The following is a 24,388-nucleotide window of genomic DNA, read 5'->3' as shown; positions in this document are numbered from 1 at the left end:
CTTCTACACCTTCACATTTTTCATCAAAACACTTTACTTTAAGTTCCGCCAGTTTCTCCATCTCTTTATGTATGTACGATAACTTTTCCCGTTCCTTATGACGAGTTCCAATACGACGAAGGGCTAATATAGGGTCATTATTGCATTTTAAAAAGAAAGACCTTCCATCGGCTGTTGAACTTAATAATTGCCCTACATATTTTTTTCGATAATCTAGACACCTATCTTGATTAACTTCGGTTAATTCGGCCTTAGCAGTTACCAGTACTTTTAGAAAACCTAATGCCATGATCGCACAATCATTACTCTTGGGAAGTTGAGTCGGGCAAGTGCACGATTCTAATGTCCAAAATGGATCTATCAATTCGAAATGTAAATTCAGAGCAGTTACAAGGGCGTCAAAAAATACACGTTTTGTAACCTTATCGATCGCGCCTGGGAGTGAGTCATACATCAAAACTGTTTGTGTTTTGAAGTTGATTGAATTTAAGAAACAGTGCTTGGGAGAGTTGGTAAATCCGAGCATATAAAGTGTGCCATTTTCCTTGTCGAATAAAGATTCGTCGGGAAGTCTGCTCATCCGCGCTACAAATTTTCCTTTACGCGTATGCTCTATGAAATTACTTAAAATTAATTGGAATTTTCGGTCATTTGCATAGTTGGAGTTTTCGAAAATATGAGTTGCAATAGCGTTGGCAACGGCATCATTAACCAAGGCCCCTGGATTTAGACAAAGCAATTCTTCCTCGTCTCCTGTGGAATATAACGACATAAAATTATTTTTTATCGGTAGATCGGTACTATTTTTTATAGGACGTATGCAACTAATATTTAAATATACCTATTGAGTATAAAGGGGTTTTGAATAATTCCAAACGTTTTTTCGTCGATATGGCCCAGTCATTAGAGTCGAGCTTCATTTCGCTATGAGTTTCACCTAAGTACCGCTCGAAAACGCTATCATCATCGATTGTAAAGGTTTGAATTCTAGCTGGAATTTCGGCGGGACCTGATATGTTAATCTCGCTACTAGTCGAACAATCCTCCTGCGCAGCATCAAACTTGATTTCTGGTAATGAAATTCCTCTCAAGGTCTTGCCCTTCTTCATTGCCTTAATCTTAGGGACATACTTCGTTGATTTTCTACCCGTCCTTTTACCCCATCTCGCGGTTGCAAATGCTGGACTTCCAACAAAACCTCTTGTCCCCGCTTTCGTCTTTGGTTTTTTGTTGCCACTGTTTTCTGCTTCGGGACTTCTCTTTCGTTTTGGCACCCGTCTTGCTCTTCCCCGCCAAAGTGCTTCAGTAACCAGACCAGTGGCATATGCAGCGTGCTCCAAAATGAGATCGGGTTCGAACATTTTCTTTGTATGAAAGTTATTTTTAAAATTGTCAAAGGACTTCTCTACTAATCCTGTTGTGATGGTATCATCGGGGGTGTTATGGTTTCCAACGAATCTTATTTTGCTCCACAAGGGTAAATATGTGAACCAACGTTGAAAAGTATCGAGGCATTTTGTGTTGAAGTATTTATTAGTCGGCGGCATCAAATCGTCAAATACTTCTTCTTGGGTCATCATTTTATCGACAGCTTGCTTAAAATAGATAAAAAACTTTGACTTTTCTCTTTGTAATTTTGGATTCTCCGCCGTCTCAACCCCGTGGAAATCGTCATCCATCTTCTCTGCTAGGCTCTCTTCAACACTCTCAGATAGTGGCTGTCCTTCTGTTAGAAATTTACTGTAGTCGTCGACAAGATATTCATTTAAATTGCGATTTCCAAACAGTTGGGTGACAATCTCGACGAGGGTTTGAATTTCTTGCTGGGTTCTTGATTCGATTAATAGAGCAAAAGCGTGTAGCGCGGGGAAATTGCAAGGCGATGATGGGCAATATTTTGAATTTGCATGCATAAAATGGCCTGAGCAAATGAAGAGTATGGTCGGTTTGTCCCGTACTTTTTTCCCAATGAGCAAATCGTACTTCCTGTTAATGTATGTGTCCAAACTTTCTTCAAGTATTGCTAAGCTGGTTTGAAAAAGTACAAAATTACCGCTTAGCTCGCATTCTATGCTGACGTCCTCTGACGCTAAATCACCCCTGCTTTCTTCATGTAAGCCAAGGTGGTTAATAATTTTACAACTAAATTTGGTTTGACATAAACTCTGGTCGGCTGAGTGTCTCCGTGCATATCTGCAATACCCCTTCACTTTCCGTATAACCCCTTGCGTTTGTTGCATTTTTGGGCTGGTGGGTTTTGAGTCTTGTACGTGGAAAGAGCATGGGAAATCCATGTTCGCAAGTTGTTGGTCGATTAGTGTAGCCCAGTTGGATTGCGGTATTGGTCGTAATAGTTCGAAATCCCATATATCCGCAAAATCTTTGTACGGAATTCGAATGGTAATTGAATCCGGTCTCTGATAGTTTTTTATTTGCGGGGGTAGGCCTTCAATTTCGATGACATCATCGATGGTGAACACTTCAGATCCATTTGTTAAAAGAGGAGCATCTTCAGCGACCTGGTCAAACTGATCACGAGTGTGGGATTCATCCTCGGTTATATCTACATATAACAAATAAGTATGTCAAAATTTTAGCAAAATTACTACGACTCTATACACATTATCGCCATTAGGTTCATTAGCATATTTTTACACACTTCCGCAAAATATATATGCGGTGAAAACTCAAACAGAACCAGGGGCTAATTTTTTGGAAAAGTAATTATTTATAAAATTATGAGTAGAGACTAGACTACTATTTGAGAATGGCTATCACTCAATCAACGGCTACAACTTTTTATCGTTGTTAAATTAATATTTAATATGCATACCGCGAAAGTAATTCACGTATACATATGTAAATAAGTTTACCGGCAAAATAAATAAAGGTATGAATATGTATGTATGTGTATCAGGATAAAAGATATACCTTCGTTTTCGTCGCCTGTGTGCATCGGAATATCACTGCTATCCTGGATTATGTCGTCGGGCAATTCAATATCTATTACACGAGTTCAAATATATACTGTTTTGTTTTTGCAAAACAAATGTTTAAATGCATTATTAAATAGCAAAGTCATATTAGTACCTTTCATGATTAAACCCCTAGGAAGCGATGTCTCTTCCTTGAAACTCGGAATTGAATTGATACCTGGTAAAATTTAAGTTGAATGATTGCAAGCACTAAGAACTCAATACTCAATATCAGGATAAAAGATATACCTTCGTTTTCATCGACTGTGCGCATCGGAAAATCACTGTTATCCTGGATTATATCGTTGGCCAATTCAATATCTATAACAAGAGTTTGAATATTTACTGTTTTGGTTTAGTAATTAAATGATGATATGTATTGTTATGTGGGGAAGTCACATTACCTTTTATGATTAAACCACCAGGAACTGATGTCTCTTTCTTGAAACTTGGAATTGAATTGATACCTGGTAAAATTTAAGTTGAATAATTTGAAGCACTATTGAGTTATGACTCTGGGACATACCATTACTAATGCAACTTGGACAAAACCATTTTGTTCCACTCAGTCTATCTTCGTCACACACGTTCACACATTCTGGCCGCGGGCTATCAGGTACTTCGTAATGAAACCAAAGTCCATTTGTGCATCTAGGAATGGCGCTACACTTTATCATTGGCCCACCCCGATGTTCTTTACAAATACAAAATTTGTAACGCGTCTCAGGTGTCCTAAAACTTTTTTTCAAGGGATTATTAGTTGTCGGCGTGAAAATGATTTTCCTTCTTGGACGTTCCCTAAGTTTCATTTTTGGCGTTGATATTTCTGAAAATGAAATAAAACTAATAAGCATTTATCGCTGCTTCCATTTGTGCAAAATTACGCACCAAATTCTGAAGTATTTGGCAATACGAGTTCTGGACTGATTGGGCTCGTCGTTGAATTATTGATATTATCTGAATATCAACGAAACGTTAGCTAATGGATGGTCAACCAGAAATATTAATCGTTATGTGTTTACCAACTGAGGGCTCCCATGTCATTGTTGAGCCAGTATAAATTTGAGAGTCCGTATGCGATGAACTTGGCGATCCCACGAATGGTTCCAACATTGTACATGACTCCACGTGTAGCTCTGCAAATTGGCATTCAGGTATCAACCAGCAAGAATAAATTTTGGATACAACTATTTTCGAGCTAAACTTACTTGTATTTTTTAGGAGTAAAGATTTCCCGTACTTCTGAATACATTTGTAATGGGACAAAACTCCAAAAATTTTGTGCGACAATTCAGGCGAATATTGCTCCTTGAGTGCTTCTCGTGTCGAAATGTTTAGATTCGAGCAGCCAATTTTTCTTATCAAGGCCAGAAGGTCTTTTCGATGCCCATCACCAATTTCGAGACTTTTAAGCTTCGCAGTGTCGGTAAAGTCGGATAGCTCGAATTTTCTTTCCGATGCTTTGTTGATAAGTCGTCGCATCCTTTGGCCTTGACGATCCGCTGAAACTATGATTTTTATTTATTCCCAACTTCAATTCTAACTATAAATGTACGCATGTATTTAATAGTTGAGTTGTTGATATACCCAAATCATTCTCTCTATTTGTCTCCGCATCATCCACGGGTGGCTTTGACTTATTCGATGATAGTTTTAGTACATTCCGTACTGGGCTCGTGTGATGGAATACCAACGGCTCATTTCCCATAGATTGTCTGCAACACATATTTATGAGTCAAGTCAAGTAGTAATTATAGTAACGTAAATTAACAAAAATTAAAATATGGAACAATATAACACTCCTAATTTAGTCAGATTGAGATTTTGCGTCTTTTGAGTGTCCCTATAAAAGTCTAACAATAGCATAATCAAGCTAAATTCGCTTATTAATTAGCTAATTTTGTCACCGCAAACACGGTAGTATCTTCAAAAATATGTAATACGAACACCAAATTAATTTACGTAACAAAATAATTTACCTTGTGTTATCCGAAACGCTAGAAATCGTTTCATAAGGAACAGATCCATCTACGCTCCGTTTCTCATCAGGGCAAGCCGAATCTGCAGAAATTTACAAACGTTTAGTTATATTTTTTGAACAATTGATATCCAGTTTGGAATTAATTTCAACAGAAACAACTTATTTTTATGAATACACTTACATTTATACATATGTATGTATGTACATGCATATGTGCAAATTATTTATATCCATGTACTATGTGCATGCATATATAAAAATCGCTACATATACCTGTTTGATGATCTTCATCGTAATTAAGAGCATCTTGCCCGCTTGGTAGTGAAGGTAACCTATCCATGATTTTAATTCTCATATTAGAAAATGGAATGAAGTCGTAAGACGTGCCAAAAAGTAGCCTTTCGAATTGTTGAAGGATTAGAATTCCCGAATCCGATGAACCAGATAAGTTAATGCATTGATTTGTCTTATAGGACCAGGTGGTGCCTTTTCCTTTGAAGCATAAAACTAATTTCCTTGCCACATCCAATAAGATTGAACGACGTGTTCGAGTAATTCCCATGGGGTTAAAGATGTAGATAAATTGCGTTTCCGTATCTCCGTAAATCAGTGCATATTCTTCATTAGTGATAAAAGGGGACACGAAATAACGTGTGCTAATATTAGCAATTTCTGAAGTATTTACTTCTATTTTGAAATATGGATTCCCTGCAGAATCGGTGACATATCGTCCGTTATTCATGGTGTAATTCGCCTGGACAAATTGCGATGTAAGTAGGGTATAAAGTCTCAATCCTTCTGCATCATGAAGGGTTGAGTAAAGGTATGCCTCCACAATGTTGGGATAAAGTGGGTCTGAATAATTGAGGCATTGCAAATCATCGGCGGTGAAAAATAGGGGATATGAAGACGTGAATAATTTTCCAGATGTACCAGATATTGGAGTTAATTTCGCTAGTGTAGACAAGCTAGCATTGATTTTGGAAGACGGAGGTGAGTTTGGCGATGTTACCACGGTTTCCCCGCTGTCGTCAAAGGATGGCGACAAGGATTGGTCAAAATCTGGGCCAGATTTCATTAATTTTTCAGATTCAGTGGACGTATTTGATGTGGAGCCGGACCTGTGGGGGCTTGAGGTTAATATTGCTGGTTGGACTTCGATATTTTCAAACTTGGTGGATAATGTAATCTTCTTCGTATCTTCCCTCTTATCCACAGTCCGCCAAACTTCAAGGACTTCAATTGGTTGAGCTAGGGAGGGAGAATTTGTTGGATCTGCAATATTCTTCGCATTCACATGAACCTCCCTATAGTATTCGAAGTGGCTGACTACTTTTATTCGAAAAACCTTAAGGTCATCGTAGGTCAATGTGGGTGTAAATTCCTGTGTTCGGCATAGGATTGCTTCAAAGTTGTATAGGACGTACAGGCCGCAATCCGTACTATTTGTTTGAGCAGGGGTATTTTGAATAATGCACATTTTCCAATGTCTTTTTCCAACTTCTTGTTCGACGGACAGAAGAATTTCACGAATTGTATTCTCTACTGATAGAAGACGCTCTTGAGATATTGGAATACTGTCGAACACGTGAACTTCATTGCTTTTTAAGTCCAGTTTGACTAGGAAGTAGTGCATGCCGCGAAACACGGTTATAAGAAGGAATTCCAGATCTGGGCTTATTGCATTGTTCATCATTTGTTGATTGACTTGGTAGATGACAGCACCAGACTCATCAACTTCGTTAATTTGGGGAACATTTTGAATTAGCGATGGGACCATAAATGTTATTGGCAAGTATTTAACGTTGTAAAAATCGAGCTGCTTCAAACGCATAGCTAAGTAGCCATCAATGACGTGGTCGCTAATCAAAACACCCTCAGTTTCAATTTCTTGGAGATCCGATTTTCTCACGGTTACCCCCGTTCCAGGTGTCATCAAAGGGTCTGCTTCGTTCATGGCTTCATATTCGGATTGGGATATTTTATTTGCGTCGTCACAAAGAGAACCTTCGTCTGATTTGCTTTTTGGTAAATCATTTTTCTTGGATTTCATATAGGACGACATACTGTGTAGACTTGGATCGATAGAAGGAATAATTTCTCAGTATAGGCAAATTTCTCAATCTTGGATTTCGGTAAAAAATAGTTTTCTGCGGTTTTTAGGATTTGGCTGTTTCAAGTCGCTCCAGATTTGTTCAGGGGTTACGGATGGGTTCTTATGTGTTTTGGGAGATTTTCTTCTGAGTTCGTTGAGTGAATTGCTCAAATGGTGTTGTGACGAATGTTAAATACCCTCCTGATTTGACCCTTGAGGGATGCAGGGAGTCTGGTTCACGGAAATCTGAAAAAGCAAGAGACACCAAAATAGCATGAATTTGTACTAAATTTAACAAGTTGACAAAGCTTAGATAAACGATTGTTAAATTTGCAAAGTTTAGAAAGCTTGGATAAATGATTGTTAGATTCAAGTTTACAAATTTTGGTTAAATTTAGCAAGTTTACAAAGTACCAAATAATTTTGGTTAAGTTTAGAAACTTTACGAAGCTATGATTAATTTTTACTAAATTTAGCAAGTTCGCAAAGCTTGGACAGATTACAGATTTATGTTCAGTTTCGCAAGTTGACAAAGCTTGGATAAAGATTGTTAAATTTAGGCAGTTTACAAACTCGGAACAAATTTTTGTTAAGTTTAGCAAGATTACGAAGACACGAAAAATGATAATCAAATTTGCAAAGTTTACAAAGCTGTTGCAATGGATTTTTATTAAAGTTAGAAGGTTTACAAAAATGGGACCTGCTTTTTGTTAAATTTCCCAAGTTTACAAAGCTGGGAGTGATTTTTGTTAAATTTCCCAAGTTTACAAAGCTGGGAGTGATTTTTGTTAAATTTGGCTAGCTATAACATATTTTTGCTAATTTTAATAAGTTTACAAAGCTGGGAAAGATTTTTGTTAAATTTAGAAAGTTTACAAAGTTGGGACGGATTTTTGCTAAATTTTCAAAGTTTACAAAGCTGGAATAATTTTTTGCTAAATTTGGCAAACCATATCATATTTTACCTAATTTTTTTAGATTTTTTCTAAATTTACAAGGTTTACAAAGCTGGAATGAATTTTTGTTTAATTTGCAAGCTATTCCTTGTTTTGGCTAATTTTGGCAGGATTTCAAGCCTAGGAAGGATTTGTCGTATATTTAGTAAGGTTACAAAGCTGGGACAGATGTTTGCTAAATTGGCAAAGTGTACAAAGCGGGAATAAATATTTGTTAAATTTGGCAAACTATGCCAAACTTTGGCTAATTTTGGCAAGTGTACAAAGCTGGGAAACATTTTTGTTAAATTTAGAAAGTTCACAAAGTTGGGAAAGATTGTTCTAAAATTTACAAAGTTCACAAAGCTAGGAATGATTTTTGTTAAATTTAGAAAGTTCACAAAGGTGGGAAAGATTTTTCTAAAATTTACAAAGTTTACAAATCTAATACTTATTTTTGATGAATTTACCAAGTTTACAAAGCTAGGATCAATGACTGACAAGCGTTAAAAAGTTTACAAAGTTTGAACCAATTTTTTGAATTTATAAAGTTTACAAAGCTATGTCAGATTTTTATTAATTTAACACAGATTTCAAACCCGGTAAAGGTCATTGTCAAATGTTGGATGCTTGCAAAATTGTGAGATTTTTGTTAAATTTAGGAAGTTTACACATACAAAACTTTATGTTACGCTTAGGAAATAGGTGAGCAAGAGGATAATATAGGTAAATTTTGCATAATTTACAAATTTATGTATGTAGGTAATATAAAAGTGATTTCCAAGGTTAATTTGTGAGCACATTATTGAAATTTCTAAAGCTGTAATGTATTTTCAGAATTTTCTAATGGTAGCATGACCTAGAAGCAAGGTAGTTAATTTTGCTAAGGTTGTAAAGCACACATGCATTTTTGCTAAATTCATTTTACTTTCACTCCTTATCACAAATGTCCTACCCCGAGGGCCAGTAACAAAATTTGATCGAAATGTGCATAATTAACACCAAAATAATTGCACTTACTGTGAACGAGGAGTCACTACACTCTTAAAAACAATGATGTACTTTAGAAAAGTTAATGCACTCTGAACCCTAAATATATGAAATCCAAAGTAACGTTAACTGGATAAAGAGTAAAGTTTACCCTGGACTTAGCTTAGAATTCTGACTGAATTAACTTCTCAAACGAGTAACATTGTTTTTAAGAGTGTGATAAGTGCACTAAAACTTTAATTACGATTCTAACTGCACGTACTGTTGACGAGAAGTCAATACTTAATACTTAAAAATAATGCTACCATTTTGATAAGTAAAAGCATTCTGACCCCTAAATTAAATAAACTATTCGAAATCCAGAATAACGTTAATTTAATAGGATTAGTCTGGATTTAGTATAATTTACTCATTTTAGAATTCCGAACGCAATTGGTTTTCACAGGGTGACATTATTTTTAAGAGTGGAGTACGTGCATGAAAACTTTAATTCCCCACCCAACTAATTCCCAACCAATCAAAAAAATAAAAAAAGTCCCTAAATCCCTAAGTCCCCACCACCACGAGGAAGCCTACTTCAGGTTATGTTATTGACCTGACCCAAGGCCACAGGTCAGGCCTCAGGTCAGGTCTAACCCCACTCTCAAGGGACGACGACTGCTCTCACCCCCTATCATTGAGTGTATGGTGGCTGGGCGGGCCAGTTCAGGAGGGTTCCGTTGCTCAATTTCAGGCAGTCTCACCAAGCCCTTTCGGTTCATGGGCTGGCGTCATAGACCGCCCGCTCTGAGATTGGCCCCCTCCCTTCCTGGACCACAACCACGGCCTACACCCCAAGGGAACCCCCCACACCCCCCCGGGGAAACTACCACCCCTTTTGGTCCTTATCCCCCCCACAACAACCTTTCGAAGCCACACCGGGCTCTTACCGCTACTGGGGGCCACACCGGACACCCCACCAGCTCTCCTGGTCACACCGGACCCCCACCATCTCTCTGGGTCACACCGGACCCCCCAAAACCTCTCAGGGTCACACCGGACCCCCCAAAACCTCTCAGGGTCACACCGGACCCCCCAAAACCTCTCAGGGTCACACCGGACCCCCCAAAACCTCTCAGGGTCACACCGGACCCCTAACCAACACTGGGAGTCACACCGAGCTCCCACTTTTCTTTCCAAGAAAGAAAAAAAAAAGTTTCTTTCAGAAACAAACTCACCAATAATTTGAGAGAAAATAGAAAACACGACTGCATCAGAGGAAGTACAAAATGCGTTTGAGCAAATATTGCACTTTCTTCGGTTATTGTGGATGGTTAATGACAAGAATGGCTTGCAAGTTTGCAAGCATGTAAACATATAGAGAGATAATAGAACATACATAGATAGTAGCATCTCCATGTCCGGAAGGCCGTATGCAAATTCCTAAATTAACCTATGGTTCACCTACATATGTACATATTAAAGCCGCAGCATTTTCTTGCACAATTTTATTTACATGATTTGCGTTTCCTCGCTAATATTCCCGCAATTCGTAACATTCGTCAAGATTTTCAAATTACAAACGTTGTGGAAATTTAAAAACTGAAAATTTAAGCGTTTAAATTTTCAAAATTTAATCTCATTAGCCTGATAATAAAGAAGTTGGTGGAAACACGTTATCGTTATTTAGCTCATAATTCCAAAGTCACATAATCCGGTCAGTTGCAAAACATGATTCCCAGGTTTTCGAAAAAATTGAGGGCGTGGTAGTAGGTGGGGCAAAAATTATACCAAATTTGCATTACTGAGTTTTACCACCAGTGTGTACGTAGAAGGGCAACATATGTACATACCAGTAAGGCCACATAGTTCGACTATTGTTAAAATAAATTATTCAATCCGCACCCACCAGGGGTGTGGTCGTTAGCGCTTCCGGTGTTAGTCAAGTGAAGTACGCACTGTGACACGAATAATTTATCGGACTGGAATGGGGATCACGATGGACTCCACCAATTACAAAAAGCCACACCCCCCAGTGGGTGTGCCTTCAGGTATTATCCTCGCAAAAATTTCCGACGAAAAAACTTTGCATTCTATATATCGAAGCATAAAATAAATCTTTATTGTAACTTCTGATTACAATAACCACGCCCCCAAGTGGGGTATTATAGGCACATTAGTAGCACATTCATTGGGTACGCAGGCGACACAAATAATTTGGGAATAAAAAGAGGTCCCTTCTTATACCTACGAATTTCAATTAGTGATAACCACACCCCTGGGCACTGGTCTATGGCTCCAAAATGCGGGTATTGTGAACTCAAAAGTTGCGCCCGTTTTCGAGCAATTAAAATCCGAAATTCGGTTTTCTCAGGTTTCCAACTTATGGAAAAGTCGGATTTTCCCCGATTTTTTTCTCGGTTATTTGAGCGGTGCATGAGTAGCCACAATCTCATGTTGCCCCACATAGGCGGGATTAATGGGCGGGGAGGCCAAGTTTTCGGATAAATTCGGCTTAGCCGGCTAACTTCATCCAAACTAAAAAAAAAAAAAGGAGAGGCCAACTTCACACTAATGCTTATGTACATAGCGAAATGAATCTGCTTGCCAAAATATTTATTTACTTACTTGTGTATGTACATATCTATGCTCACACTCTTAATATATAGTACCGTTACCATTTTTTAAAGTAAATGCACTCTCGATTTTATATGAAGGATCCATTGCATACGGGTTTTGAATTTAAATTTTCGTGTCTCAACTTTCCTTTCTTCCACGCATTCAAATAGCGATTTAAAATCTGTCCATCTTTTAAATAGTGAAGATTTTATTGAATCAAAAAATCGATATTTTTTTATATAAATACATAAGTTTCAAAAGTTATGAAGTTAAGTATAATTTATATTTTTTTCTTTCATGAGAAAATATTGAATTCGGTTAACAAGCGAGAACCCTATAAGTATACTGTTCCACCTGGATTTTTTCCAACAGAATGATAATCTCCTCATTTGACAGATATAGGGCATCCAGAATTGGAAAATTTTGAAAACCCGGTTTTCGATTTTTCAGATTTTTTACATTTTCGTGAAACACCTAAAAATGTGTGAAATATAACATGGTAAAATTTAAAGTTGATCAAACTTTGGGCATGAATTAGGAAAAAAATATATCAGAAGAATTTATTTTTGCATGAAAAACAAGAAATGACTAATATTTTGTAGTTCTACAACAATTTTTATCAAAAATCGAAAACCGGTTTTCGGGTAAATCGAAACCCGGTTTTTAATCGATTTTACAAAATCGGAAAAACCGATTTTGGATGCCCTAGACAGATATCAGATATTTCAAAAAACAAAAACTTATCCTAGAAAAAGTAGTGGAAATTGGGGTTCAAACGAAATAGTTTTGCAAATCGTTGGAGAAATATTGTACAATATGTCTAAATACGTACATATGTAACTAGGATAATTCCGTCCTTCACCTCTATATCTTGCCTTGGATCCATACACATACACTGCGAGATTTTCAATTGATTTGTCAAATTTTGTTGAAATTTCAAATAATTTGCACAATCTAAAGATTTTCCGCTACTTAAATAAAACCCTTAACAATTAAAAAAACGCCATTATTATAAAAGTTTAAATAATTTTCGAAATTTGTATGCACACATTAAAAATCCATGTTCTCAAAAATTTGTACAAATTAACCTAAACTGCACAATGTCAAACATTTGTATATGGACATAAATTAGAAACATTTCTATGTTTTCAAGAATTTATACACAATAAAACACTACACGGCTATATACATATTTACATATGTATGCAGTTTTACAAATTTGTAAATTAAAATCTTTGAAAAATTTCAAAACATTTGACAAATCCAAACAATTTGGGAGAATAGTTATTATTCAAATTGTAATTTAGTGGACAATATATAAATAAGTGAAAATTTATTTCTTGACATTTTAATGATTAAAAAAACTAGTTCTCGTTCCATACATGTACCAATGAAGTTGTATTTCTGGACTACTAATGATTAAGCTATTCATGAGCTAATCAATGTAAACAGAACTGGTTAAGATAAGATGACAATAAAACTTGATGCTGAACTAACAAGTTACAGATACTAATATTTAATACAGAGAAGAGCTCATTTAGGTCGGCTTTAGGGGCGAATGAAATCTTGCTTAGACATAAAAACGTTGCTAACGTTGTCGTACGTATGGGATCTGCTTGCTTGAAGAATAATCAATGAAATTAGCGGCCTCTACCTCAATTGTTATATGGTTTTTCCTACTAATCACAATAGAATTTTTGCACTCAACGTTCTTCAAAACATGTCGGGTTCCTCTGATATAGGCATCGTGTAAATTAGCATTTTCAATTGTACATGATTCGCTACATTCTTCCACATAAATGCACGCGTGAAAATCTGGTTCCAATAAAGCTGTATTATAATCAGCTGCTGCGTAACAGAGGTCAACGCCGCGGATCTCACGCCGCCGCGCCGCCTTACGCCGATAGAATTTTACGCGCCGCCGCGCCGCCATACCCCGATAGAATTTTAAGCGCCGCCGCCGCCATACCCCGATAGAATTTTAAGCGCCGCCGCCGCCGATAAATCGATTTCCCTATCCCTTCACCATTGAGGCGCCGCGCCGCGCCGCCGCGCCGCGCCGAAAAATCCCCAAAATTGGCGCCGCCGCCGCCGCCAATTTGGTCGGCGTTGACCTCTGCTGCGTAAGTGCAAAATACACGATCTTCAATTTCTTGAGTAGGGGCAGTGCAACATTGGAATGATTTTAAAACATTATTGTTCCCGAATAAAACAATTCCGTAGCCACACGCATTGTGAATGGTTTCAATGTTACGTAATTGATTACCATCTCCTATAATTTCGACATTGTCACAAATTAAGTTACTGATATTGTTATTACTACCACTTACTAGTAAAGACTTCAACCTCAGATTATTAATTGTACAATAATCTTTAATGTTCAATATAATCGGCTGATGGCTGGAAGCAGTAACCCCGTTGAAGGTAATATTATTCCCTCTAAACTCGTAAGATTTACTTGAGACGTCCTTAATATTAATGTTCACGGTATCGCCTGGTACAAGGGTGAAATAATCCAATTGCGAATGTGATTCTATAGTAAACTCGGATTTAAAAGGGTCGATAAGCAATATTTTGTGATGTCCCGTCAACCTATCTTCCACGTGTCTCTTCGTAAGGCGCATAATCACAATTCCCCAGCCCCGAAGCCACCAGTCCTCCTGTTCAACCAGGCTTATACGGTGGTCATTAACTAACCTGTCGAACATTGAGATCGTATCTTTCTGCTTAATTAGCTGGAAAACTTCCCACGATACTAAACCAAACGAGTACAAATCTGCGGGAATGCCATATTTCGAAGATTTCGTTTCTGGAGCTTGGTACGTGACATTCCCTACACCAGCGGTCAGGGTTTTAGTTTTAGTGTGCTCCCCATGGATCTGCCGACACAACCCGAAGTCTCCCACTTTAACCGGAAATGCAAACTCTTCCCCTGTGGGCGGGAAGGAAAACATAATATTTTCTGGGCGAAAGTCCCGATGCATAATGTTATTACTGTGAAGATATTTTAGTCCTTCGTACATGTCCTTAACTATGCGACGACGAACTGGATGTAAGTCAGGGTTGTCAATCTCATTATTTCTAGTTAACCAGTGACGCAACGTCTTACCGCATAACTCCATTTGGATGCAGAGGGTAGGAATTTGTTTTTTTCGTTGTGCTCGCGACGATAGTGAGTAAAGTTGATCAAGAACGTCGTCATTGTTCTGAAGACATCTAATATTTCGCAGGACCTTGACATCTTCTTCAGTAAAGGGTGTGTCGGTTGCTTTTAATATTTCAACCAAATTGTCGTGTTTCTTTCCTCTCATTAGTTTGTACTCTCGCGAGAGTTTCTCCGCTTCGTCGTCTGACTGGTTTCCGAGGGCATCGATGAATATGACCTTAACTGCGGAAAGGTGGACGTGTCCACTGACCTAAAATATTTTGCGATGAAGTCATGGGTATACTTATAATGGAGGTCTCCTAACGTATGCTCACAGATTTGGACCAAACTCGTGTAAATCGATCACAAATATAATTTGTATAAAATTTGCAAATGGCACCACATGCCAATGCCCAAGTTTAGCGGAGATGTCCCGGATGAAAATCGTACATATGTCGAATTTCACATAATTCGACACAACTGCTATGAAAAATCTATTAAAACCGCAGCATTTTCTTATTCAATTTTGCTGAAACTAGTTGGCGGATGTGGCCCATTCTTATAAGCATTGGAATTTTGATTGTGAACCATTCTTTAAATTCTCCATGGATTTTCAGAATGAAACATGTTTTGGAAACATTGGACATATGGCTACAATAAATAATTTCAAATTTTTAAAATTTGACCTAGTTGACCTGAAACCAAGGTCACAATATCAAACATGACAATATTTGCAAAGTCATTAAAAATGCGTCTTCGCTAATTTTATTCGAAATTTTTAAGTCAGACAACTCGGGGGGGGGGGGGTAAAATATTACCCGCATCATTCAAAAACGTTTGGGTGTGGCAGGGGGTGTGGAAAAATTAAATTATGTTTAAATTACTTAAGTTTTAACACCTCGGAGCGTTAGACATATCTGATGGGCACTGATGGGCACACCCCTTTTGGGTGGGGATTAACGATTTTAATGTGGCAATGTAACCATTGTTGAGGGGTGTGGCCCTGGTTGGACACTGATATGTCTAACGCTCCGAGGTGTTAAAACTTAGTAATTTAAGCCTAATTTAATTTTTCCACACCCCCTGCGACACCCACAATTTTTTAAATAACCTGGGGGTAATATTTTACCACTCCCCAGAGTTGTCTGACTTACAAAGTTCGAATCAAATTTGCGAAGACACATCATAAAGGACTTTGCAGATATTGTCATTTTTTGACCTTTTGACCTTCATTTCAGGTCACCTAGATCAAATTTTCAAAATTTGAAATTATATATTGTAGCCAAAGGTCAAATGTGTCAAAAACATGTTTAATTTTTAAAATCCATGGAGAAAGAATGGTTCAAAATTGAATTGAAAGAATGGTTCAAAATCAAATTTCCAATGCTTATAAGCATTGGAAATGCGCCACATAATCTCGAACCAAAAAAATGCTGCGGTTTTGTTAGATTAACCATAGGACCAATGGTTTGTGCAGAAAAAGTATAAACGATTCTGTATAAAACTTCTGACAGGTATAAATATTCTGCAGAATGGTTTTGCACAATTATGCATAATTCTGCACATCTTTTGCGCAAATTGTTTCCGCATAAATTTTTCTGCATAAAATGCAGCCAATTATCTGCATAAAAACCAGCCAAATTTATGTATAAAATCCCTTAAATTTTTCACCCGGTATATATTTGCATCCAAAGCAGGAAAAATGCACAGCAAATTTGGAAAATGAAAAATTTGCCAGCGTTGCGGGTACATTTTCTCCTCTTTTTTACAAATATTTCCGCAAAACTTGGGCATTGGCATATGGTGCCATTTGCAAATTTTGTACCAACTATATTTGTGATTGATTGACGCTAATTTGGTTCAAATCTATGCGCGTACGTTGGGTGACCTCCATTGTTGGTATTTGACAATATTAAGCCGTTCGAATTTGTGACTTAATTATTCAATAATCGTGACAAATGCTGATTCACAAGCGCGATTAATACTAAGGCTTCCCGCATAAGAAAAGTCATTTTTTTTATCGTAGCATGTATGTATAAAAATCAGGCAATACTTACCGCCTTGAAGACATAACCGAACGATCCTGATCCAAGGAAAGATTCCAACGCGAGATAGTCAAACCAGGATGTAAGTGATTCTGTAGAAATGTCTTCACCAACTTCCATTGCCTCCATTTTGTTGCATAGAAATGTTATTTCAATATTCTTTTACGTGCAATATGCGTAAACGAGAGTAGTTGAAGAATGAGTAAAATTATTATAAACTGCGCATTAGATGGTCAACATTTTGCTATGTACATAGAAGATAACACAACCAGGCAGACATGAAACGGTTGCCTGATACGCTCCGGAATGCCAGATAAGCGAGACAACCTATTTACTTTGTAACTGCACCCAACTTCACACTTTTGCATACCATGTAAACCTCCAGTTAGCCTGCATATGCCGCAACATTAGTGAAAATTGAATATTTAATTGTCGGTTAATTAATGCAAATAATGTAAGGCTGTGCTATGTACGTTGCTCTAAAGTTTATTGCACCACTCAGCTTTGCCCAGTCAGAAATATTACAGATAATGATTTTCCTTATCAAACAATATGACTGTGTGCGGTCTTGTTTACTCAATTGTTTGAATTGTTTTGAAAATCGAACAAAATAAATTTATGAATGTATGCATGGAAGCACCATACCTGCATTTTGTTACAAGTGTTCTCCGAAAATGGGTTTAAGTTTCATTTATAATTAAAAAAACTGCATTTAAAATTTTTGAAAAATTTTAAGTAGAAAAGACTTCATTGCTCTCAAAAGAAACATTTCCACGATTCTTGTAATGTATGTTTAATATTAAACATCTACCTGTGTAGGGGGCTTTAATATGTTGAACAATTATATATTTTGGGAGAAATGTTTGCACATTGTCGTGAAAAAATAAATTGAAAGGCTTTATTTACTTTTTTTTGCCCGGTTAATAATTTGTCCATATTTATTTATACTCGATAATAAATTTCTTTTGATAATGGCGTCGCATTTTTTAGATCTTCCAGCTCCTCCATAAAATTACTGATTATCTCTTTTGCTTGATCCTTCCCATAGAGAACGTTTTCGTCACCGAGCACGCCAATTCTTAAGTTACCTCCAGCAGTGATAAAACTAATCGCGAGACCTGGAGATCATTGTAAGAAAACGGTTGTTCATTACACGTGAAACTCTGACTTTTTAAAACTACGGTTCCCTTGAATGCAGGGTTTTAAATGCGAATTTTTACATATGTCTCTACTTTCTCTTCTTCCATGTATGAACATGTAAATTTTGAGAGTTGTTAATCTTCCTGAATTTGTTTTAAAAAATATTGATTTGATTGAATCAGAGCTTCTATAATTTTCAGGTTGGAAAGCTAGGATGATTTTGAATATTTTTCTTGCATCAGAAAATGTTTAATTTTTACTGTATTTTTTTATATTTTTTTCTTTTTTTTCATGTAACAGAAATCAAAATTCTATCCTTATACCTTTGTAAATCTCAAAATTATCCGTTTTTAGATACAATAAAAACTCCATTTTGTTAAAAATGCAAGGAGATGAACATATTTCAAAATTAATATTTGAATACATGGACACGGGGAAATTTGAGAGATAAAAATTCAGGTTCAAAAACTTCACACAAGGCAACCTTGATATACCTAAATAATATAAGATATAAGTAACGGTATTTAGATATAAGTATACGTATCTAGCTAACCTGCATTCCCCGCGTACGATCCTACCGTCATGTCGATATGCTTGATATTATACCCGCAAAAATTATCAACGTCTCCCGGCGCGGGTATATTATAGACGAAAATTTTTTCATCTTGGCGCTTCCCTTGAAAAAACTTCCTTATCCCGGGACGAGGCAGGCTGCCCAGGGCGCGCACGAACACAGCCAGCGCTACCGGGCAGGCCGATTTCTTCATGGCGAGGAGACCTTCTTGCGTTTCATGGAGACGTTTTACTACATTAAGTTCCCCCATGTGGGCCGAGTACCATCCAAATGTGCTGAAATTGATGGATGGATAACGTAATTTTTTGTAAACATAAACTACTTGGAATGCAGGTTGTGTTCAGGGTTTCGATTGGTAAAAACCAAATTGACCAGGGCAGCGGGAAAAAGTGGGAAAAAGGCATTTTTACCACCCACCCAAAATAGGTGGGAAATGGGAAAAATGGAGGAAATGGGAAAAACTCTGATTTTGGGGCAATCCGAAACAACTTCTCTAAAACTCGAGATTTTCAAAATCTGACTTCATATTCGCATTCTCCATCAAATTCTGAGAAAATAAGTGTGTAATACGGCTCAATTCGAACAATCGTTAAAATTAACATGCATTCATATGGAAAAATTGAAAAAAACAACCAATATTGGTCAAAAGTGCCCGTATTACATATCAAAATTTTCAGAAATTCGTGGAGATGACGAACATGAAGTCCAATTCCGAAAATATTGATTATTAAAGAAGTTAGCTTTCCCCATAACTAAATACATGGGCAGCCATATTTTCCCATTTTGGACGGTAAAAAACGTTTTTCCCGGTTTTTAGCACTTTTTCCCACCTGCCGTGGTAAAAAATCGTTTTTGGCGGGAAAAACGAAACCCTGGTTGTGTTCAGGTTAAACTTCCCGTTAGACACGTTTCAAAATTTCAAGATGTCAAAATGGGGGCAAAGTAACGTTTTAACGGCGTCCGGGTTGGTGGGTACTGACAATGGACTTTTTTCAAGTTACACCGGGATTTTCTAACGAGTTATACCATAAAATACGGCTATAAATTAGGAATCACGTGGCGCCTATCATTCCATTGAATGGCCCATTTAAAGAAAAATTAGTATTGTGGGGGAAAGTCACGCGCCCGCCTTGTTTTTCGCTCCTTGGAGGTAAAATGGAGAGAAAATTCACTCGAAAATTGAACTTTGCCCCCAATATTGTTCTTCCAAGGAGAAGATAAGATTTCTAATTTTTGACTTTTTTAAATATAATTCGATGCACAATCTCAGGGTAGTTTCAAGAAAGGTTCCATTGAATCATTCAGCCCTCCATAAAGTTCGAGTTACTTACACATTATTCCCCAAGAGACGTCGTCCCTTTCCCAGTATGGAGAGTTGTGGGGTCTGCACCGTTACGCGGGAAATGGATTCTTCCCCATTCGGAAAGTACGACCTCCTCACCGCCCCTAACATGGCCGAATGCAGCACCGCAGTTCCCGACACCCCGTGGGCCCCTCCCACATGACGAATTACGCTGAATGGGATCGATTCACTGGAATGGAAACGGAGTCGGGCAGCTATGGTCGAATAATGCGAGCTGAAGTCGCACTGGGTCCAATTCTGGAAAAAATATTAACCATTTATCGTCGTGAGATAAACCAGACCCAGCGTTCCACAAAACGGTTTCCCATATTTCGCAGGAGAAGTTGAAACAGAGTGAGAAAAGTGGTTCGCGGTGGGTTTCCACCACCACTTCGAGTCAGGGTCGTATGAAACCCATTTCCCTTTGTCTCACTTTCTCCATGCAGCCATACTATGCATGTATGTATGTTACGGCTCTTGCAAAATAAGCCCCTCCCACAGAAACTTTGACCTGAAAAATCTCCTGGTTCCCACACTTTTACTTCGGACAACAAAAGCTGAAAATATAGCTCTTCTCAAGCAGAAAAATCTGGCATCAGGTTGTCAGAAGTAAAAGTGCGGGAACCATGAGTTTTTTAACGATTTATGTGTAGGTCAAAAAACCGCCAATTTTCGAATTTTGAAACTTTTGATGCATCAAAATGTTCGTATTCATAGGACAAGTCAAATGTCAAATACAACTTATGGTCTAATTCTTATGTTACAGAGTGTACATTAGCTTTCTCATTTTTTCCAGTTTCCTTCCTCAATTTTTAAAAGGGGTGTGGTTTCATATAATTCTAAAATAGCTATGCTACATTGATGGTTGCGCCCGAAATTTTGCTTGTAAATTTTTATATTTGATTAGAAAAAATCGATGCAACGTGGAATGGAACATATCCAATGGAACATCTCTCGTACTAATTCTAAAAAGGCCCAAGTGTTGCCAATGCGTAATTTTAAGAAGGCTCAAAGTTATGCCTTTCAAAATTAAAAGATGGCTGCACTTAGGCATTTTTTAAATTAAGCACTTAGGCCTTTTTAGAATTAGTACGATGTTATGTAAGTCCTAACATACTTCTCAGGGTTGTTTAAATGTCTCGCTGCAATGGAAAATTTTTGAATGAGTAAAGCCCATAAATCTCTATTAGATACAAGATTTGGGATTAAGATTTTTATCACTTACTTATGCTCAAAAGTGAGGGAACACTGATGACAAAATTCACAAAATGCTGAATTTCAGGCAAAATCTTGGCAACTAATGGAAATTTACGAATTTTGCCCTTTGAAAATTTTCCATAGTTGCGTGACATTTAACCCTGTATTTACATAGAACAAATGGTTTAATTCTGGAGGAAGAATAAACTCGTTCTGAGAAATTTGTGGTTATTGTGCTGACAATGGAAGGTCATTGATCTTGACCATTGTCTCTCCCCGCCGTAAAATCTGTCGTCCTAATATAGTATGTAATGGACCAATGCATGTTAATCTAATGTTAAATTTGAAAATTTTGTCCCCTAAAGCATGTACATTAGTACATTTCCGAAGTGTTGAATTTTGGATCATTCGTTTTTTTTTTAATTTCGAGTATTATACAAACCACTGACTCCCACCATTGATCGTATCCACCACAACAAGAATACATAAATAACGTACCAGAATTAATTCATTTTCTAAATATGTATATACATATTTTCCCAGTGAAATTAAGCTCACCTGCTTATCTTTGATAAGCCAATCATTTTTGCCCAACACCTTCTCCTGCATGATAATATCGTACGGTGCTCGTAAAACCCTGAGCGCCTCAAATCCAGTACGTCTTCTTTCAACAGAAACAAGTTGTTTCGGATTTGTCGGATTTTGTGAACTGGTCATTTCGCGGAGAAGTGAAAGCATCGCGGGCCCGTCGGCAAGGGCGTGGTGAAACCGGAACAAAATGGCGGAAGTGTTTGGTTGATCCGAAATTTTCTTGATTATAACGACCTCCCACAACGGCACATTTTTCCGGTATGGTTGAAAGGTTAGTTGGGCCTGAAAATTGCGCAGCTCTTCAAGGCTTAATTCTGTCAATTAATAATAAAAAAACATAATCCAAAATCTTATGTAGAGATGTCCCGAGTAGTGGGAAACAAATACCCGGAACACAACCTGAAATGTTTGTCGGGTATCGTGTTACCCGGCCGGGTATTTATATTTTAATAGTGAGTGGAGTTTTTTTCGAAAGTTTGCAACAATTCTATAAGTTTTTAGATAAAATTGAAAGCTAAAAAAGTTGAAATTGCATATGACGAAAACATTACCTGAGGTATGCAACCTGATTTTCAAGAATTTCCACATAAGCTCTGGCCAAATTTGGACCCATTCCTTCAAAATATTTTCTTTTAAATATGTAAAGTACAGAAACTAAACCTACCAGGTCGGAAACTAATTTGCAAGTAGCAAGTAAGAAAATTTAACATATAAATTACTCGGCCGGGTCCAGGTATCCCAAAGAAATTCCGAGTATGTCGGGTACCGGGTAACTAACTTATAAAACCGGGTTTACCGGATACAAAATTTGAAATACCCGGGTTCCTGCTCCGTACCCGCACATCTCCATTTTTACGTATACCATATTTGAACTGAACGTACCCTTGTCGTAGGTGCGGATTCCACCGTAAGGTAACTCACTCTCAATCCAGAAAGGATATCCCAACCAGTGCGTAATAGTTCTCCGCAATTCGGGATACATCAACGTTCCCGGCTCTTTTTCACACCGGGCTTCCAAAATATTTTTTCGCAACATTTTCTGGATGAGGTCCAAATTTGCAAATCCATCAAGTACCATGCAACCCACGACCGTGTTCCTTGGAGCGACGTACATCTCATCCGCCGCGAACATTCCGTCCAGCGCGATAAGCATGGAAATCAAGTCGGGTTTAAACCGGAGTTGTTTTCAAATTTTTTTAAAAATTGCAATTTTGTACACTTACTTAAATTTTTCTTACAACGAATGCCAGCAATTTGACCACACTTCTGAGCAGGTAAATCGGAGCAAATGCCAAAATTAGGAAGGGAGCAAGCAGCCATAACGGCATGTGGAGAAATACCGCAAAGAAATGCAGTATTTTACTCATTCTTAGGATCCTGAGCGAGGGCAAAATTTTAAGGTTGTTGTTTAAAATATTTAAATATGAGAACCGTAATTATGCGAGTTTCGACAAAGTGAGCACTCTAAGTAATTTGTGACAACTCGTCACCCGCGTAGAAAATTTAAATTTAATTTAATTGCTTTTAATTGCTTTAATTTAATTGCTCCGTTTTTAGGTAATTACTACGGGGGAAAAGGAAAATAAGTCAAAAATTCGTGTAACAAACAGGCTTGACGTCATTATAAAAAATTATTATTTTTTTAAAATCCTGTACATAATCGGGTGGAAAAATATTTAATTTTTAGAAATAAAGACCTCACGTGTGCTTAGTACACTATTTTTTTTTTTACTTATTTTCCATTGGTGAAAAAAATATCTTCGTAGTGATTACCCTAAAAAAGGCAATAAAATATCTTGTGTTGTGACGCTTTGTCTCAAAACTATTTAGAGTGTTAGACCTACAAAATCTTATGACAGACTTGAATTTCCTGGGTCCTGTCCAAATTCGTTGAATGGACAGGACGGAGGTAAGTTGAGACAAGGTTGTAAATCACTTAATAATTGCCTGTATGACACAAGTAAATGTGACAGACTGATATATGTAAAATTTCAAATGAGGCAAGTTGAGAATATGTATTTATGGGATTGGTCAAAGGGAGTGGTCTGAAGAAAACAAAAACCCGATTGGCAACGAGGAATTGAAAAGGACCAATATTTATAAGTTTTCTATGCAAGGTGACCCATCCAGATGAAAATAGTATAATTAAATATGTTATTTGTCTAACTCGACGCAAAATACGCAATGTTAACGATTACAAGTTAACTTAGAATAGAGTTTATGGGTAACACTCTTAACAATAGTGTTACAAATTTGTGCTAAGTAAGTAAATGCACGTTGAATGTTAGTATTTATTAAGCGAACTCTGCTAAATTCAGGGCAAGTTTTGCCTTTGTCGGATTAACGTTACTCTGAATTTAGTATGGCTTGCTTAATCCAGAGTGGATTTACTTTTCAAAAGGGTAACATTATTTTTAAGAGTTTAATGTAAATAGCATAACCAGACAGGGTACCTTGTCGAGACGACTTTTTCACTCAAAACTTGTAAATAACAAATTATGCATGCACATAAACATGTGTACAGGATTTGGTCCAGGTACTTATTCACAAAATGCACATATGTCGTATTGACAATTGAATGGAAATTCTAATCTTTTGTTGTTGATTGTTTTGACTGCCAAAAGTTATAGGTGCATAGTTTCAAGCAATTTAGAATGATGTATATCTAGAGTACCTAAAGCCAGGGATGGGCAATCCCAAGAATTTCGATGGATTATACTCCGCGACAAAAGGTTAAAGGCGCCCTGCGTCATGATGATATCCCTTGACCCCATGAACCA

The 24,388-nt window shown here is 37.3% G+C and overlaps 3 protein-coding genes across 5 annotated transcripts; all 3 read right to left on the bottom strand.

Moving 5' to 3' along the window:
• Positions 1-209: 209 nt before the first annotated feature.
• LOC118433225 lies at positions 210-7,376 on the bottom strand. The gene is made up of 14 exons (XM_035844924.1): positions 5,230-7,376; positions 4,955-5,036; positions 4,563-4,690; positions 4,184-4,483; positions 3,998-4,111; positions 3,864-3,932; positions 3,502-3,801; positions 3,380-3,442; positions 3,225-3,296; positions 3,091-3,153; positions 2,932-3,003; positions 842-2,563; positions 422-753; positions 210-357 (listed from the first exon to the last, which is right to left on the bottom strand). The coding sequence occupies exons 1-14, from the start codon at positions 7,019-7,021 to the stop codon at positions 340-342; spliced, it is 5,127 nt and encodes a 1,708-aa protein (XP_035700817.1). The 5' UTR covers positions 7,022-7,376; the 3' UTR covers positions 210-339.
• Positions 7,377-11,619: 4,243 nt separating this feature from the next.
• Positions 11,620-16,944, bottom strand: LOC118433229 (probable serine/threonine-protein kinase fhkE). Of its 3 annotated transcripts, none has more exons than XR_004833261.1 (3): positions 16,777-16,944; positions 12,407-14,990; positions 11,620-12,048 (listed from the first exon to the last, which is right to left on the bottom strand). XR_004833261.1 is itself a non-coding variant. In XM_035844937.1 (3 exons), exons 1-3 carry the CDS (start codon positions 16,891-16,893, stop codon positions 11,960-11,962), a joined length of 513 nt encoding a protein of 170 aa, XP_035700830.1. In that variant the 5' UTR covers positions 16,894-16,944; the 3' UTR covers positions 11,620-11,959. The 3 variants fall into 3 exon arrangements, 2 of the variants coding, with proteins under 2 accessions (XP_035700830.1, XP_035700829.1); XM_035844937.1 differs by having other exon boundaries at positions 14,684-14,990; XM_035844936.1 differs by having other exon boundaries at positions 11,623-14,990.
• Positions 16,945-17,634: 690 nt separating this feature from the next.
• On the bottom strand, positions 17,635-23,668 carry LOC110861701. Its single transcript, XM_022110825.2, has 6 exons — positions 23,453-23,668; positions 22,491-22,985; positions 21,576-21,922; positions 19,810-20,078; positions 18,458-18,753; positions 17,635-17,882 (listed from the first exon to the last, which is right to left on the bottom strand). Exons 2-6 carry the CDS (start codon positions 22,759-22,761, stop codon positions 17,707-17,709), a joined length of 1,359 nt encoding a protein of 452 aa, XP_021966517.1. The 5' UTR covers positions 22,762-22,985; positions 23,453-23,668; the 3' UTR covers positions 17,635-17,706.
• Between the last annotated feature and the right edge of the window lie 720 nt (positions 23,669-24,388).

Source organism: Folsomia candida, unplaced genomic scaffold, assembly GCF_002217175.1.
Source record: "Folsomia candida strain VU population unplaced genomic scaffold, ASM221717v1 Fcan01_Sc044, whole genome shotgun sequence".
In the NCBI taxonomy this organism is placed as follows: domain Eukaryota; kingdom Metazoa; phylum Arthropoda; class Collembola; order Entomobryomorpha; family Isotomidae; genus Folsomia; species Folsomia candida.
Note: the sequence above shows the minus strand (reverse complement) of the source record. Positions and strands in the feature narration are given on the sequence as shown.